Source organism: Rhineura floridana, chromosome 15 (assembly GCF_030035675.1).
Source record: "Rhineura floridana isolate rRhiFlo1 chromosome 15, rRhiFlo1.hap2, whole genome shotgun sequence".
NCBI classification, from domain to species: Eukaryota; Metazoa; Chordata; class Lepidosauria; order Squamata; family Rhineuridae; genus Rhineura; species Rhineura floridana.
In genome coordinates this window covers 14,835,268-14,853,310 of record NC_084494.1, presented here as the reverse complement: position 1 = coordinate 14,853,310, position 18,043 = coordinate 14,835,268, and the positions used below count along the sequence as shown (strand labels likewise).

General features: G+C 43.7%; 1 protein-coding gene across 7 annotated transcripts in view; it reads right to left on the bottom strand.

Annotated features, from left to right (window-relative positions):
- The window catches only part of MAN1C1 (mannosidase alpha class 1C member 1), a 276,387-nt gene that overhangs the window by 70,675 nt on the left and 187,669 nt on the right, over positions 1 to 18,043 (bottom strand). For 5 of the 7 annotated variants that reach the window (XM_061597579.1, XM_061597577.1, XM_061597581.1 and 2 more), the window contains exon 3: positions 2,065 to 2,180. In XM_061597579.1, coding sequence (XP_061453563.1) covers positions 2,065 to 2,180 — 116 coding nt within the window. Of the gene's footprint in view, positions 1 to 2,064; positions 2,181 to 3,075; positions 3,141 to 13,622; positions 13,644 to 18,043 lie in introns of those variants that run through there. The other 2 variants (XM_061597583.1, XM_061597582.1) reach the window with 2 other exon arrangements.

The window sequence follows — 18,043 nt, the reverse complement described above, 5'->3', positions numbered from 1 at the left end:
GGGAAAACCAGTCTTCGCTTACAGCGTTAAATTACAGGAGGACAGGAGTCCTCCTATATTAAAATCAAGTATAAAAAACAAGCTTCTATCATTTCAAGTCTCAAAATTCTATGGTGGAAAAAATGGCATCTGTTGGATTCGTACCTTGAAACTTGGCATACATGATCCACCTGATGAGATCCATGAAAGTGCCAAATTTCAAAGAACAATAAAAATTCCCACTGATGCAGCAAGTTTTAAAAGTGCGGAAAACTGACACTTCGATTCCTTTCTCCAGTTAAGGAAGCATATAATATATTTCTTTCCAATTTTGGTTAAACAACTCATGTACTTTATTCAGAGTTGTTGCATAGCAGAGCTTTTCATTGATTTGGTGAAGTTCTGAACAGTGGTTCAAAAGTTATTAAAGTGTTCCTGCCCCGTTAAAGTCTATGGAAAACAAATACTGACAAAATAGTGTTGGGAAAGACTGAAACCAAAACCAAAGCTAAAATTTTGCCAGGAGTGCAATGTGTCAGAGGCAGCCACTTAGTGGATGGCACCTATTCCTTTAGCTATGAAATATCACAGTGTGGTGCCCTGATTAGATGAGGGCTTGTCAATTTTGGGTGGCCCATGGGCATATTTGGAAACTTGGAACAACTGTCAATAGAGATCAAACCATGCATGCACCCCCAACTGCAATCCCATCACACCCCATATGACAGTGTGATTCAGTGGCTAGATGAGAGTCACCAACTTTTTTGGATCCCTGGGCCCATATGGAAATCTGAGAAACTGTCAGGGGGGAACTGCACACCCACAGTCCCGAATATACCTACCCCACTGCAACCTGCTCCACCCTGCAGTGAACACCACACTGGCACACACTGGAACTCGCCACCACGGGACAGCAGTGGTGATTCTCTTTCAATATTTAAGCTCATAACAACCCTGTGAGGTTCACTACATAGAAGGCTGCAGTGGATTACGCATGGTTATGTTTAGCTTCATTTTCAAATGGGGATTATCTGAAGCAAAAGATTCAGAAATACAGTTATGATTGTCAAATGCCAATAGTGAATGTGTATGCTCGTAGGAGAGCCCCTGTAATCTAGGGGACAGTGATTTAGGTTTAGATCTGGGAGGTCTGGGTTCAAGTCCCTCCTCCACCATGCACGTAGTGTGGTCTTATGCAAAGCTGCCCCATTCCCAGCCTCAACTCTTCCATCTGTAAAATGGTTACAACAATGACTTACCTTACAAGGTTGTTGTGAGGTTCAATACAATAAAAATGGTTAACATACATAAATTGAACACACGTTTATCTTGAAGGCAGAAATATATATGTTATATAATGTATAAATAACATATATTCTGCACCTTCAGGATAAATGTATGTTAAATTTAACATCACATTATATTGCAAATTGAAGTGCTAGGGCGTTAATGCTTAAGCTTCATATGCCTGCAGCCATGTTTGATTCCTCAAACTACCAACCCTGCTGAGTGGATAAAGAGAAGGAGTTGGGAGACAGAAAGAAGTGGCACTTAAGGGGATAAGCAACAAAGAAATGGACGCTGATTAGACATTTATCTTCTGTGGTGCCCTTATCTGGTGATCAATGTAAGATGCAAAAGAATTAAGAAGGATCAAAGCCACTTTCTCTTTAACATTTAGGCGTTATTTCTCCCTACACAACTCTCACTCTCAGCTTCTTTCTACAGGGTCTGTGCGTGTTTGTGTGTGGGGAACCCAAGGGCAAAACATCAGGGTCCAAAACATACACAGAGAAACATATTCACCCCAGAGCGCAGGACATGGAATAACAGGCTCAAGTTACAGGAAGCCAGATTTTGGCTGAACATCAGGAAAAACTTCCTGTTAGAGCCATATGAAAATGGAACCAATTACCTAGGGTGGTGGTGGGCTCTCCAACAATGGAGGCATTCAAGAGGCAGCTGGACAGCCACCTGTCGGGTATTCTTTAAGCTGGATTCCTGCATTGAGCAGGGGGTTGGACTTGATGGCCTTATAGGCCCCTTCCAACTCTACTATTCTATGATTCTATGATTCTGACTCACCACATTCAAGTCAAAGCTCTTCTCCACCCAGTCTTTGGCTTCTTGGAATTCTTCCTGCAGCTCCATGACATACAGAGTATCTAAGGCATCCACCACTGTTGCTCCCCGGAGACCTCCTGCATCAGCAAAAAAACAGAAGAGCCTTGAAATGGATCTTTATTATACTTCCCTTTGTGGTGTGTGGATGTGTGCATATGCACAAGCGGGTGGCTAGAAAACAAAACACCAATGGTTAAATATGGAATTGAGTATTGATGTTATAATTTAGTATTTATACAGATCCCATTTGGGATTTGAAGTTGTTTTTATATATGTAATTGTTTAGCTGTTTTTATATTCATGTTTTTTCATTTTTATTTTTTACACGCAATTGTTTTATGTGTTCTTAATGTATTGTGAAATTGCTTTGAGATGCTTCATAGGAAGTGATTCATAAATTAAATTAAATGACAACATACCATCATCAATATATGGTACTTTGAAAGGGGGTGAGTTCCTGCCTCAAGCTCACACCCAAGATTGCAACAGCTGAGGGGATCAGACAGAGGGGCTCAGCAACAGAGAAAAGAACCTCACAGGAGATGCAAGGGTAGCAAGGAATCAGTGTGAGATACACTTAAAAAAATTAATTTATATACTGCTTACTTGCCAAAATGGCTTTTAAGCAGTTTACAAGTATAAAATTAATTATAGAAATATAACCAACACATAATTAAAATACACAATAAAACAATTTAATAAAAAAATGAAAATATCCATAATTAAATTGCAGAATAAAACAAGTCCATTAAAGCAGCATAACAATTAAAACAGCAATTAAAGTGATTAGATCAGAAGGTCAGAGGATCTGGGTAATACTTGTCTCAACAGGTGTGTCTTCGAGCTGGCTGAATGCCAATACTGTCAAGCCTCTCATATTTCATCAGGAAGAGCATTCCACAACATTGGTGCTACCAGTTAAAATGACCACCTTGATGTTACAGGTACACAGCTACAGCTACACATGCTTACCCTTCATTTCAGCCGGTGCAGAGGGCCAAGAGGTTTTGCTGTAGGCTGCCCAGAAAGGGTGAGGTCTGAGGAGGAAGGGATTTAGAGGATTTACCACACTGTCTTTATAATTTCAACCAGAATCTATAGTAGCTAAGTCCTACTCAGAGTAGACCCACTGAAATCAATAAACTAAATCTGGTCATGTTCATCAACTTCAATGGGTCTACTCTGAATAGTACTAGCATGGAATAACACCCTTAATTTTTACATCCCTTGTTGAAACTATGGGTTCAGCCTGGGTTTGAAACAACATGCCAACTGATCAATGCAGTTGGCACAATCAGCCCATCAGCTGCCTTACAGAGGAATGGACAATCCAGCTTAGACCAAGAGGGCAGTTCCACACAGGGGGGCAAGTGCCTCTTCTTTACTCCCCTTATCTGGCACTTTGATGACCTTACCACTAAATTTGCCTTTTTCACTACCACCACACACTGAGTTGACCTTCCCACTGAGCTATCCAGCAAAACCCCAGGTACTATTTCTTCTGGGTAGTCACCAACAGTTCAGACTCATTGGGGGATTCTTCACAATCTGCTCTGGATTTCACCATCCTGAATAATTTAGTGTGATCCCAACACTCACATACCCACTTGTTTCCTTGTCTTCAAATACATTAGAGCAGGGATAGCCTACACTGTGTCCTCCAGGTGCTGTTGGACTTTAATTCCCCCAGCCAGAAGGGGCAAAGGTCAGGGGAGATGGGAGTTGTAGTCCAGTAATATCTGGAGGGCACCACATTGGCTACTCCTGCATTAGAGGACCTAGCCTCTTTTAACTTGCAGCTGCCAAGATTACTTAGCTGCCTTTGGTGAAATATTTTTGTGAAAAAGTTTTTAACAAGTCCAAGTATACAATGTCTTCCAGGTTGACCCTATCTACATGTTTGTTGACAATCCCAGAATTCTGAAAAGCTGATGAAGTTGGGCCACCTAAAGCAGAAGCCACGCCAATTCATTCACAACAAAGCTTTTCCTTCTGTCTAAGAAGTCTAGCCTTAATAAAGCCTCTGCTCCTAACCTGTCAGTTTATGTGAATGGGTGGGGTGGGGAGGCCTGGTCCACTCCTTGTTAGTCCTCCACAGAGAGGTCTGCTTCCTCTCCTGAAAAGCAGAATTCTGGGATAGCCTCATATGACTTTACCGACTTACATTATCTTCCTTGAGGGGAAAAGGAAAAGGTGCATGCATGACCTCAAGCAGAGGTGGGAAACTTCTAGCCTGTGGGCCAAACCTGGCCCACTAGGGGATCAAATTTGGACTGCAAGGCTGTTTTGCCCAAACCACACCCATCTGCTGACATCACATGAGACATCAGGTGAGAGGCAGGTAGAGAAGTGGCTGCCAATGCACAACTGGGTGCCTTAAATGTGCTCCTGATGGGAGAACCAAAATTGGATCGCTGCGCAGGGCTTTGTAAGCCCCACACAGTGATCCAGCAGGCATCTGATGTCTGCAGAAAGCAGGTTTTGGCCCTCCTGCCCATCAGCACTGGCTGCCTATATGTTTCCGGGCCAGATTCAAAGTGTTGGTTTTGACCTATAAAGCCTTACACGGCGCGGGCCCGTAATACCTGATGGAACGCCTCTCCCGATATGAAACTACCCGTACACTGCGTGCAACATCGAAGGCCCTCCTCCGGGTACCGACTCATAAAGAGGCCCAGAGGAAGACGACAAGATCTAGGGCCTTCTCAGTGGTGGCCCCCGAACTATGGAATAGTCTTCCTGACGAGGTGCGCCTGGCGCCAACTTTGCTCTCTTTTCGGCGCCAGGTTAAAATGTACCTCTTTTCCCAGGCATTTTAATATTTTAATATTATTAGTATATTTATTACTTCTTAGTATACTAGAACAATTATGTAATATGTTTTTAGTCTTTGGAATTTTGTTATGTGTGTGGTATTGATATGTGATTTTATTATATTGTATTTTAAATTTATGCTGTTCACCGCCCAGAGAGCCGTTGGCTGTGGGCGGTATAGAAATTGAATAAAATAATAATAATAACAACAACAACAACAACAACAACAACAACAACAACAATATGGCAGCCAGCTAAAAAGTTTTCCCTTGATTGTCCAACAGGAAGTAAAATCTAATGGTCACGAACAAAACTAGAAGGAGGGACTCTCAAGGAGGAATTTATTTATTTATTTATTTGATTTGTTAGATGCCCATCTGGCAGAGGTTAATCTGCCACTCTGGGCAACGTAGAACAAAATACAATACAATCCATGTAAAAACAATTCAAAAAGCAAACAATATAAAATTTAAAAACTGAATAAACCCCCACGGAACTACCCTCTGCCACCCTAACCCCCTTCCCAAGCCTGGTTAAAGAGCCAGGTTTTCAAGGCCCGACGAAAGCATAACAAGGAAGGGGCCTGACGGAGGTCAGTTGGCAAAAAATTCCAAAGTGAGGGAGCCACTACTGAAAAAGCTCTGGACCGTGTCCTCCCCAATCTCGCTGCTTTTGTTGGGGGAATAAGAAGCGAACCATTCAAGGACGATCTTGTAAGCCGGCGCCCCTGGTGCAAGTGGAGGCGACTCTTTAGGTAAAGTGGGCCAGCCTCGTGGAGCGCCTTGAAAGTTAAAGCCAGGATCTAAAATTTCGCCCTAGCAACCACCGGTAGCCAGTGCAGTTCCTTAAGTACTGGGGTAATATGATCATGGCGGCGGCAGCCCTTAATCAGGCGAGCTGCCGCATTCTGCACTAGCTGCAGCTTACGGACCGTTGTCCAGGGAAGACCCACATATAACGCATTACAATAGTCCATCCGGGACAGAACCAGAGCATGTACCACATTAGGGAGCAGGTGGCTTGGGAGGTAAGGGCATGCCTCCATGGATAGCTGGCAGTCAAGAATGACCCCCAAACTCCGGACGTGGTTTCTTAGGGGCAGCTGTATCCCATTAAGCACCAACTCTGTAATCCCCAGCTTTTCTTTATCACCCACCAACAGAACCTCAGTTTTATCGGGATTCAGTCTAAGTTTACTCCTGCTCATCCAATCAGTACCACTCTCTGGTATCTCCCAGAGAGGAAGGAGTGGAACCACCGTAAAACGGGTCGAGTATACAAGAAGCTGGTTTAAGCGAGGATAGGGCCCTGGTGATTTCCTCAGAGGAAGGAAGCTGGGAACTATCCCAAGACCCTGAGGGTTTGATGGTCATTTCTGGTTCCATTACTGAGGCTGTGGCAGGGGGAACAGAACTCTTATGTAATCGATTTTGTCCGCAAAATGTTTTGCAAAGTCGTTAGAGGAGGCCAAGGGATGTTTTGTTGGGTCTGGCGCAGCTGGCCTCACCAAGCTCTGGACCACCTGAAACAGTCTCCTTGGGCAGCTTTCCGCAGCAGCTATGGAGGCCGCAAAACACTCCCGTTTTGCTCTCCTCATCGCTGTCCGGTAGGCAGCCGCTGCTACTCTACTCCAAGTTCTATCTGCCTCTGCACGTGTCTTTCACCAATGGCGTTCAAGCCATCTTACCTTCCGCCATAAGCCACGCAACCGTGGGGTGTACCAAGGTGCTGTCCTGCATCTATCTAAAGGGAGGGGGTGTTTTGGGGCCAACCGGTCCACTGCCTTGGTTACCCCTGCATTCCAGCTGGACACCAAGGTCTCAGCCGATTGGCCATCAATAGCATTTAGAAAATCTCCCAGTTCGCGTATGAAGCCATCCGGGTTCAACAGCCACCTCGGGCGAAACGTCCTGGTGGGCCCTCCAGTTCTCCGAGGGGGAGGGGACACACGAAGGTCTATTCTGACCAAATAATGGTCCGACCAGCCCCCCGACTTCCAAGTCACTGCCCACCTCTCCTGACAAAAAGACCAGGTCAAGGGCATGACCCGCTGCATGAGTAGGCCCTGTTTGAATAGGTTGTAGCACACTCCAAAGTATCTATTTTCTCTCTGCCCTTCCCAAAACTTGAAGTATAGACAAGTTTGTTTTCTGGGTGATACCTAATACAGCATCAAAACCAAGCTCAGGAGTGCTGTCATTACCAAAGTAGTTTGGTTCACAGGAACAAACCACAGGTGAAAGAGGACTGTAGCTACAGGCAAAGTCAAGCTTTTGAGTCTGGTATTTCTAGGGGTCTCTCAGAAAGAGGTGAGACAATTCAACAGATTGAACTTCATTCATACCTGAACAACAGTGAAAGCCATAATTTCTGACAAGAATGGTTCCAAAAATACAAATGGTTAGAGCAGCCTTTCCCAACCAGTGTGCCTCCAGATGATATTGGACCGCAACTCCCATCAGCCTCAGCAAGCATTGCCAATGGTCAGGAAAGATGGGAATTGTGGTCCAACAACATCTGGAGGTACACTGGTTGGGAAAGGCTGGGTTAAGAGTATTCTCCATCAGCTGATGCGGCTTTCTGCTATGTTAGTCAAAATTTCCAACCGAATATGTCAAAATAACTTTACTTTTAGAGGTTTCAAAGTCTAGAAGAAAGGACTTGAACAAGAGAGTTTCACAAACACACCACATCTATGGTCCATATTTCAGCAATGTCTATGTGGCACAAAAAAGAAAGGTGACCCTCAGCTCCAACCTGTGTCCATTTTAGTGACTACTACAATTCTTGAAGGCATCAGATTTTAATTAAAATCAATTGTTGAGGTGGCCCTCATGTTCTTTCCACCAGTGGAAGGGGGGATTGCTGGTGTTATTTGCCTCCCCCCTAAAAAATGCCCCCCTAGAAATGTGGCCACCCCACCTAGCAAGGAAGGCTGGCTACAGGGCTGCGCAGGGGTGAGGCCACATAAGGATCTGACCAGTGCAGTTAAAAAGGTTCTCCACCCTCAAGCATGGTAAGGGGGTTCTACCACTGCCTGTTTGCCCATTCAACCCTCCCAGATTCTGAACTGGAACATGACCGAGAGCAGCCTTTCCCAACTAGTGGGCCACCAGATGTTGTTGGACCACAACTCCCATCAGCCTCAGCCAGCATTGCCAATGGTCAGGAAAGATGGGAATAGAGCATATACAGAGTATAAGAACATAAGGACAGCCTGCTGGATCAGGCCAGTGGTCCGTCTAGTCCAGCATCCTGTTCTCACAGTGGCCAGTCAGATGCCCCTATGGGCACAAGCAGGATCTGAATGCAAGAGCACTCTCCCCTCCTGCAGCTTCCGGCAACTGTTTTTCAGAAGTATACTGCCTCTGACTGTGGTGGCAGAGCACAGCCATCATGGCTATTAGCTATTTATCAATAGCTAATTATCAATAAGGCTATCATCCTCCAGCAACTAGATCTAGGGCCTTTTCAGTGGTGGCCCCCGAACTATGGAATGCCCTCCCAGATGAGATACGCCTGGCACCTTCTTTGTTATCTTTTCGGTGCCAGGTAAAAACCTACCTCTTTGCCCAGGCATTTTAAGCTTAAATTTAATTTTAATTTTAAACTTAACTGTAATTGTAATTTTATTTTAATTTGTATTCTAATTTTGTTTTTAAATATGTTTTATAATTGTATGCTGTAATCCACACTTGTTCGTATTTTAAATGTGGTTTTATCTTGTTGTAAACCGCCCTGAGAGCTTGTTGCTATAGGGCGGTTTAAAAGTGTAATTAAATAAATAAATAAAATAAATAAATGAATTGTCTAATCTTCTTTTAAAGCCATCCAAGCTGGTGGCCATCATAGATGAAATCGAGGAAGGAAAAGGTGTAAAGAGATCAGCAAAACAATCTTTCTTTCTTTCTTTCTCTTCATTGAGTTTCCAGTGCTTGGATGTGGAATAGAGAGGAGAGACCCTGAACTATCTGATGTTTATGGGCAGGAAATCCCTAGGGGTATATTAAAACCCGATAGTATTGAGTTTTTACATATGAATGATTTGGTGAAAGCAATACTGTCAGGAGACTTAAAACAGAAAACCCTTTAATTGGTTCACAACCTTCTGATAACTTATGGCACTCATCAGCAATGAATTCAAAGCCAAATGTGTTAGGGCCTGATAAAAAGCAAACACATTTGCTCCTGAGGAAATCAACTGCAACAGATATTCATGTAAAAATAGTTAGTCAGACTGCATTTCCAGATCCAAATTGTTCTGAAGAACTTTTGCTTGGGTCATACCAATACGGTTACATATGGGATTCTTGCCAGAGGCAAAGCCCCATTTAAAGCAAATATATCGATGGGCGTCTCTATCATGGTTTCCCAAGGCATGCTTAAAGTGGCAGCCCATGGGCCTCACTCACTATGACAGCAAAGAAGAAAGATGGGAGTAGGGATGGGGGAGAATTTCAGTTCAGTTCACATCTGAAGCTGAATCTACCAAATTCGCAATTTCTGAAACAACATGAGAACCAAAACACAGCCAGCCTTCAAAATTCGCAGTTACTCAAATTTTGCAATACAGTTGCATATACTAGGGGAAAGTGTGCATAAGAATGAGTGAAAAGAATATGCAAAAATGCATTATATGATGAAAAATGGCTTGCAAAAATGTGTAAACTAGTCAAAACCGCCTACAAAAAAGTGTTTATTAGGAGAAATTCTCACTAAAGTACTGGAAAATTTTCATGAGGTTTTCTTATTAAACTTTTTGCAAATTGCTGCAGGAATGTGGAGAATAGAATTTAAGATTGGAAAAATGAGAACTGAGAGAACCAAAACTGGCAGATCTTTCCATCCCTAGATGGGTGCATGTTTTTTCCCCTTGTTGTTGTGGCCTAGGCAGCTAAATGCCAGGGATTAAGGGTGAAGTTTATCTCTGACAGCCAGTGTGGCATAGTGGTTAGAGTGTTGGACTACGACCTGGGAGACCAGGGTTCCAATCCCCACACAGCCATGAAGCTCACTGGGTGACCTTGGGCCAGTCACTGCCTCTCAGCCTCAGAGGAAGGCAATGGGAAACCCCCACTGCTTATCATGAAAACCCTATTCATAGAGTCGCCATAAATTGGAATCGACTTGAAGGCAGTCCATTTCCATTTCCATTTCTCTTTAATCCCTGTGACAAGACATAGCAAATGGCCATATCTGAGACGGGTGGGAGGCTGAGCAAAAAGGGTCCAACACATTTCAGCACTCAAAGTGGAGAGTCCAGAGGACACCCCCACACCCCAAGCAACATGGATAAGGACCTCCTAGGGAAGTTTCCTGAATAAATCAGTGAGAACTGTGCGAGAAACAGTAGAACTAAATACCCCACAAGGTTGTCCCCCAAGGGTCAGCTCTGTCTTGACTACCTAGTCAAAGCTGCCAATTCTCCCAGTTTTTCATTTTTCCAAACTTAAATTCAGTTCTCTACATTACTGCAACAATTTGCATTTAAAAAGTCCTCGTGAAAATTAGTCAGCATTTTAGGGCAAATTTCTCTGAACATACACATTTTAATGCAATTTTGCCTAATACACTGTTGTATTCAACTAACTTTTACTCAGAGTAGACCCACTGAAATTAATGGCCCCAAGTTAGTCGTGGTCATAATTTTCCATTGGTCTACTCTGAGTAAAAGCTAGCTGAATACAACCCATACTCATTTTTGCAAAGCAGTTTTCCCTAATATAATGTATTTTTTTGTATGTCATTTTCACCAATATATATATGGATTATAGTATATGCTATAGTATTTTCACCTAGTGTATGCATTTCTGTGCACATACCTGGGCTGCAAAACTGCACTGCAAAATTAGGAGAAGAGTGAATTTTGAAGGATGGCTGTGTTTTGGTTTGCACATTGTTCTGAAAAATACCAATTTTGGTCAGTTCGCCTCTAAATGCGAACTGAATTGAGTTTCTCCTTCATCCCTAGTCTTGACTTCCACTCAGCTCTCCTTGCTGGAGTCCCAAATCTGCTGTTCAACCTCACCTCGCCGTAGAGGCCACTTCTGAAAAAGTGAGAACTTCCTTCCTGATTAAAACAGGAGCTGGGATTTTCACCAGGATCATGTCAAGGGGAAAAGCAGTTATACTCTCCCTCCCATGTAACAAAAAAACCATGAATGCAACTTAATGGCATGTCTAGTTTGGCCCTGGGGTGGGCCAAATCTCACCTTCACATTATTACCCAGGCTAGAGGAATAGGAGAAGGAAAGATGCGGTCACAAACTGGCCATCAGCTGGCAGAGAGAAAGGCGCAGAAGCTGCTTGGTGTTTTCATGGCACTCCTAGATGCCAGGGTTGATAAACTACTAGCGGGAATTCACAGCACCCACTCACCTGATTATGGGAGAGGAGCGCTTGGACTGGAAGAAGCTAAGAGAGGCCGATTTTAAGGTACAGCCAGACTGCCCTATGTTTAGGGGCTCAGATCTGCTATTTCAACAAATTCAGTCCCTATGCCAGGCCAAGTTCAAGATTCTGGTTTTGATACACAAAGCTCTATGCAGCTTGAAAGCAGGATACCTGAAAGATCATCTTACTCCTTATATACCCAGATGATCACTGCCTATGCTCTGCAGGTAAGGGCCTCCTGCAGATACCATCTTATCAGGAGGTGCGTTCTGCACAACATAGGAAGCAGACCTTTAGTGTGGTGGCACCTACCCTGTGGAATTCCCTCCCCTTAAATATTAGACAGGCGCCATCTGTTATCTTTATGGCACCTACTGAAGACCTTCCTCTTTCAACAAGCCTTTTAAGTAGAGACCTGCACCTGTGCTGGGACTGTTTTTTAAGATGTTTTAAAACCCTGGGCTTCTTCTGGGAGGAAGGGTGGGATATTTAAATAAATAAATAAATAAATAAATAAATAAATAAATGTTACTAGCCATTATAGGGTTTTCATGGTAAGCAGTATTCAGAGGGGGTTTACCATTGCCTTGTAACCCAAAAGCCACTCACTGTGAGGGTGATCTTTAGCTGGCTCTTTACATGAAAACCCTATTCATAGGGTCGCCATAAGTCGGAGTCGACTTGAAGGCAGTCCATTTCCTTTCCAAGCAAATAAATAATATACTGTGCTGCAGACTTAACTAGCCCTCTGATGATTTTTGCAGCCTCAGTGGTTGGCTTCCAATGGTGAAATGGCAAAAAAAAGAGTTGGAAGTGACCTTTGCCACCTCAAAGATGACTAATGTTTATCAACCAATGCATGCGGTAAATTGTGAGGAGCGTCTGTGGAAGGTCCTTTGGGAATCGTGATTCCCCCACTCTCACCCCCTCCATTTTGTACATTACCATCGATTATATTCATTTGGTGTGTCAAGAGCCACTTTGGGCACAATTTATTCTGAGATCACTTAGTGACAGAAAGCAGTATATAAACCCCAATAGCGATTATGACTTCATGCCACAGTCAGAGCTGGTGAGCAACAGAATGCAGAACAACAAAGGAGCTTCAAGCTGGAAGTGGCGTTTGAGTTTCATTTGTTTTGTTATTGATAAACCAAAGAAAGACTACTAAAAAGTCAGAGATCCTACTGCAAAATAGCATTTTAATCTCAGCTTTCCTCCAAGGAGCTCAGGGCAGTTTATGCAATTCTCTCTCCCTCTGCCCATTTTTATCATCACAACTCTGTGAAGGAGGCTACGCTGAGTGACTGTCCCAAGTTCATCCCCAGTGAGTGGGGATTAGTCTCCCCAGTCTTAGTCCAACACCCTAACCACTACACCCTAATGGCTTAACCCTAGTCAGATGGTCACATTTCAGCTGAAACATCTTTCAGGCAATAAAGTGGATTTTCCCCCAGTTGAGTCAAGTCTTCAGAGAACATATAGGAGCTGCATCTATTTTTATTACATTTATACCCTTCTTTTCTTCCAAAATGGAATTCAAAAGCAGTCACCGACCCAGGCACTGACCAGATCTTGATTGACCTGTTTAGCTTCCAGCAAGGTTGGTGCATGATGAGACCTTCAGACCATGCCCTGAGACCAAACATGCTCTCCAGGTTCTGGCACAGCTTTCTCCACAGCTGCCCGCAAGGGCAGGGAGCCATTCTCTTGCTGTGAGAAATGACATGTGAGATCAGATAACTCTCGTAATGGCACACCATTTGTTCTGTCAGACACTGGATGCGCATTTCCAGTGAAAAGTGTCTTGTGGCTTTCCAGCACCGATATGAATTTTAAGAGATGAGATCAGATGGCAACAGAAGGATTCTAAACAAAACACTCTGGGTATCCAAAACAGCCGCATCAAAATAACAGCACTGTTGGTTTAGCCAATAAAGAGTATAGTTCCCTCTTCAGCATTTCTGTAGCGCTTAATATAAAAAGACAGCTGGTATAGCACAGTGGGGAGGAGAGCCTGGCTGGGAGTCCAGAGTCTGTGAGTTCAAATCCCTGCTCGTGTTTCCTCGGTGTAAAGGGCCAGTTAAAGATCACCCCCACAGTGAGTGGCTCAGGGGTTACGAGCCCTGCCACCTGTGCAGCCGTGGGCAAGCTGCATAGTCCCAAGGAGCACAGTAGCCCCCCAGCTGGCAGTTGCGGACAAGGAAGGGGCTGGCTTGTGCAGCTGTGGCAAGCTGAGCAGGCCCTAGCCAACTGGGGAGGACTAGCCTCAGAGGGAAGGCAATGGTAAACCCCCTCTGAATACTGCTTACCATGAAAACCCTATTCATAGGGTAGCCATACGTCGGGATCGACTTGAAGGCAGTCCATTTCCATTTTCCCTCTTCAGCAGGGAGCTGGTGGCTACTGTTGTTCTCCTGCAGGGGGCAACAATGCATATGCAGACCAAGCACAATTCTTTGCACCATCCCTACTGTATAAGCTGGCCAGGTTTCACTACTTTGTCACCATCTAAGCAGAAGACCTCCAGCCCCCTATTGTTGCTGCCTGCCTTGGATTGCAACAACAAAGGGGGTTGTCGAGCACCTGCCAGGCCAGATTAGGACGCCTGAGGGCCGAGTTTGGCTTGGTGGGTTAGAAGCTGTACATATTTGATTTAAACATTTACATCCTATCTTCCCCCCAAGGAACTCAAGGTGACATACAAATATGGTTCTCCCCCTCCCGATTTTATCTGTACAATAACCCCATGAGGTAGGTTAGGCTGAGAAACAGCAACTGGTCCAAGGTTACCCAGTGAGTTTTGTGGCCGAGCAGAGATTTGAACCCTGGTCTCCCAGGTCCTCAGTCTGACACTCTAAGCACTACACTACGCAGACTATTTCAGTTTCACAGGAAGGTCTTCAAATCAAGAGAGTTGCTGCCCAACTCTGCAGCTAATAAATGAGATTCAGCAATTTTGAGCTACATCGTTTCCAAGTCACAAAAAATACTAGTTCCGCTTTATTCATGTGTTTACAAGTCTGGATGCTACATTTTAAAGAAGGATGTACACAAACTGGAAAAGGATCTGAGGAGCAAAAGGAGGATGGTAATAGATATAGAAGACAAGTCATAGGCAGCATCAGCTGGTGCCTCCATGTTAGTGGGGCAGTGGAATTTACTCAGGGTTCACAGTGCGCAACACAAACTGCAGAGATGAGGGCCAGGTCAGCACCTGGTAGCAGGCAGCACCAGGTAAGCTGCTCTGAACTTTCTGATGAAAATTTGGGATATGAGGCCAAGATTTTAAGACAAATGCAAATAATTAATGGTAGACTGCATTTTGTGGAACACTGACATTTTCCTCAAGCCTTTTAATTTGGACCTACTTCCTCTTTAATGATTTCTTGTTTTAATATATATCTATATATATAGACAGTTTTGAAAGCAACAAACAGACCTTCACCAAAGCATGCTCTGGATCCCTATTAGGATTCCGTTAATCACCTAAAAATATATGCACGTAATTGTGATTAACAACACAGAGGTTTTTATTGTTCTACCAAAACGTTTTGGCTTCCGCCTTCATTACCTGAAAACATACAAATGATGTTACCAAGGTGGCAGTTACAGAGCTTTGAGGATGGAATGCTCAGAGGGGCTTCATTTGCAGAAGCTGTTTGTGCTGTCCTCCAGGTTCAGGCCATGTGGTGCCAATGTGTCCAGAGAGTAAACCCAAAAGTTCTCCCTTTTAGTCAATGCTGCTGGATCTGTTGGCATCTCTATCGCTGTTATAGAAAAGTCCAACAGGCTGCAGCCTTCAGTGTTGAAATGTTTTGTGACCGGTTGCTCCACTTTTTTGTCAAGATTGCTGATTTGTGGTTTCTGAAGCATGTGCATACGTCAGTCGTAGTTTTTCCCAAGTATTGGATATGACATCCTGGTCTTTTGCTTTTGATGACATAAATTATATTGCAGCAGATGAGGTTCTATTTGATGTAATATGTTCTGTCTGTCGTACTGCTTTTGAAAGTAACTATCTCCCTGAGGTACACAGAGGTGATATAGCATTTGGAGTGACAAGGATGAGACCCAGGACTGCCGATAGGTGGCTTAAGCCTAGCTCTCACTAACAGTCTGAGTAAATTAGGAGGCTGGCGAAATGTCACAACAGGAGGCTTGTTGATGGCTCTAGCAAGATGTTCAGAGTTTGCTAGCAATGGGTAGCTCTCCCTGATTGCTCAGTGATAGTTAGGAGATGCTGGATGGAAATATACCACAAATGGAATCCGTTGTTCTTTGACACTTCATTATGATGGAGGAAGTTTTCTCTGGACACAATGGAGGTTTGGTGGATGTTGCAATCAATAATATGTGGCAGATATCCTCTTAGAAGGTGTTCTTTAAGTTCACTGATCTTTCTCCGCTATTTATCTTCAGTGTTGCAAATAAGTTTGATTCTCAGAGCTAAGCTATACACAATGTTTTTCTTTATATGCTTAGGATCGCAGGATTTCCAGTTAAGATAGGTGTGGGCATCAGTGGATTTGCTATAGAGATCAGTGGCTATATTGTTGTTTACAATGGTGAGAAGGACATCAAGAAAAGGGATGTGCAGATTATCATTTATACTATTAAATGTAAACTTAATAGATGGATGGAGTTGATGTAATTATACTGCTTGTTTAAAGCCTCAGTTTTAAGTAAGAAGTCATTGGTGTCTTTGATATATGATGGGAGGTTCGCTTCCAGAATGGCCCTCCTGCACATCTGTCTCAGCACCACACCTGGCTACAAATTCCAACCCTGCCTCTGCACTGACTCCTGTGTACTTAAACTGCCTATGACCCAGTGCTCACCCCCTGCCCCCAAACACTGAAAACCACTACTGGATCTTCCTTCTTTGATTTAACTCCAACCAATAGCTGGTCAAGTACAAGCCCTGCTCTTGAACGATCCAATGACCATCTCAGCTGTTAAAAACAGTGGTGGCAACGCACACGGAACATGCTGCACTGCAGTCTCAATATCACAGTGGAGCAAAACCACACAATACACACAACTCCGGAGCCTAGCGTTTTTGAACCAGGGGGGCATATGAAAATCTCAGGGGGAGTGAGTGCTTCTAAAAATAGGTACAGTATAAGTAAAAAAATTAACAGTATTAAAATATAAACGTATGAAATGTTACGTTCTGGAGGTGAGAAGACTGTATGCAGCTTATTATGCGATCTGCACATCATCACAGGTACACAGTAGTTTGGCATTATTACAGGCGCTAGGTTTGAAGCGGGGGCGGGCTTGGGATTTTTATGCTAGCTAAAAGGGGGGGGCATGGATTTAAAAAGGCTGAGAAATACTGCTGTAGCCAAACAGTAAAAACAACAACACAGGAGGAGACAAATTGCGCAATCAGATATGGAGCAAATTGGAAACATGTGCTCCCTAGCCATGTGGTTACATACAAATAAGGTTTCTCTCAATTAATTTGACACCTAGTTGGGCCCTCAAGTGTGCAAAACTACCTGTGCATCACAAAGCAAACACAAATGCTGCCAATGGACTTTTAAAAAGAGATGTATTTTTAACTTTCTCTAATCTTCTGCTATTGCCATTATTCCAACCTAGCCTTGTGCTCTCTGCAGAACAAGCGTAATCACCCCATTTGTAGCTCAGGTTTCTCATCCACCTGAGTAATAAAGAAGATATTGGGGAGGCAGCTGAGACCCAGGTTTAGGGACTGATTTAATCTCTGTTCCCCTCATCCTTGGTCTGTGTGTGCTATCAGCTTGTCATGCCCATGTCTGAATGAGCAGAAAGAACTCTGCTAGATCAGTCTGGGCTGCCGAGTGGTGGGGTGGAGAGACCAGCCAAAACTGTCCTGAAGGAGGATGATCTGAAGAAAGCACCACTTTGATGGGGTGAAATCTCCTTCCCACCCATCCCACTTCCCAATCTCAAGCACGTTTCAAAAAGGCTGATTCTGCAGCCATGGGGGGGAGGAGGGAGAGAGAGGGAGAGAGAGAGAAAAAACAGTGCCTGAGGCACAGACCATTACTGTGATATTGCAAAAATAAAACATTAGTGGGCTTGATTTAATTTGATGATACAATCCACAAAAGCTCTTCATAAAAGGGAGAGAGAATGAAGAAGTTAGATCCCCCCCCCCAATCTAAGCAGGAACTCACAGACAAATAATAAAAGTCATTTCTCCAGCATGCTTAATTGAAATGGAGGAAAAAATAGTTTGGATTTGAAAAGAGGCTCCTGTATAAAGTAAATGCCTTTAAATACATGAAATGCACTGAGTGTTTAATAACAAGTGCTGCTCTTTTATCCAGCGTCATGAATGGTTTGGCTGCTCTGCTGTGCAGCGTGCCGTACACAACAGAGGACGGGTTTCACTGATGCATTGTCCTTTGTATCACACAAAGCTATTATTTCATCCTGTTCCTCGAATGCTTGATATCTAAGTAATGAAGAGGTGGAAGGCTTGTATTTTCCTACAAGAGGACTTAGAGCAGATGCCTTTCTTCTGCAGCACCTTTGATTAAATCTGCAAAAATCATGTATGGGACAGGAGTGAGAGTGAGTGTGAGAGTATGTGTGTATCTGTAGGTATATAGTGAGGTTTGCAGGGTGGGAGAAGCAGAATGTTTATCTTGGAACAGCATTCAAACCAAGACAGCTTTGCTGTAGACTGGGACAGGGAACCTGTGGCCCTCCAGATGTTGCTGGACTAAAAACTCTG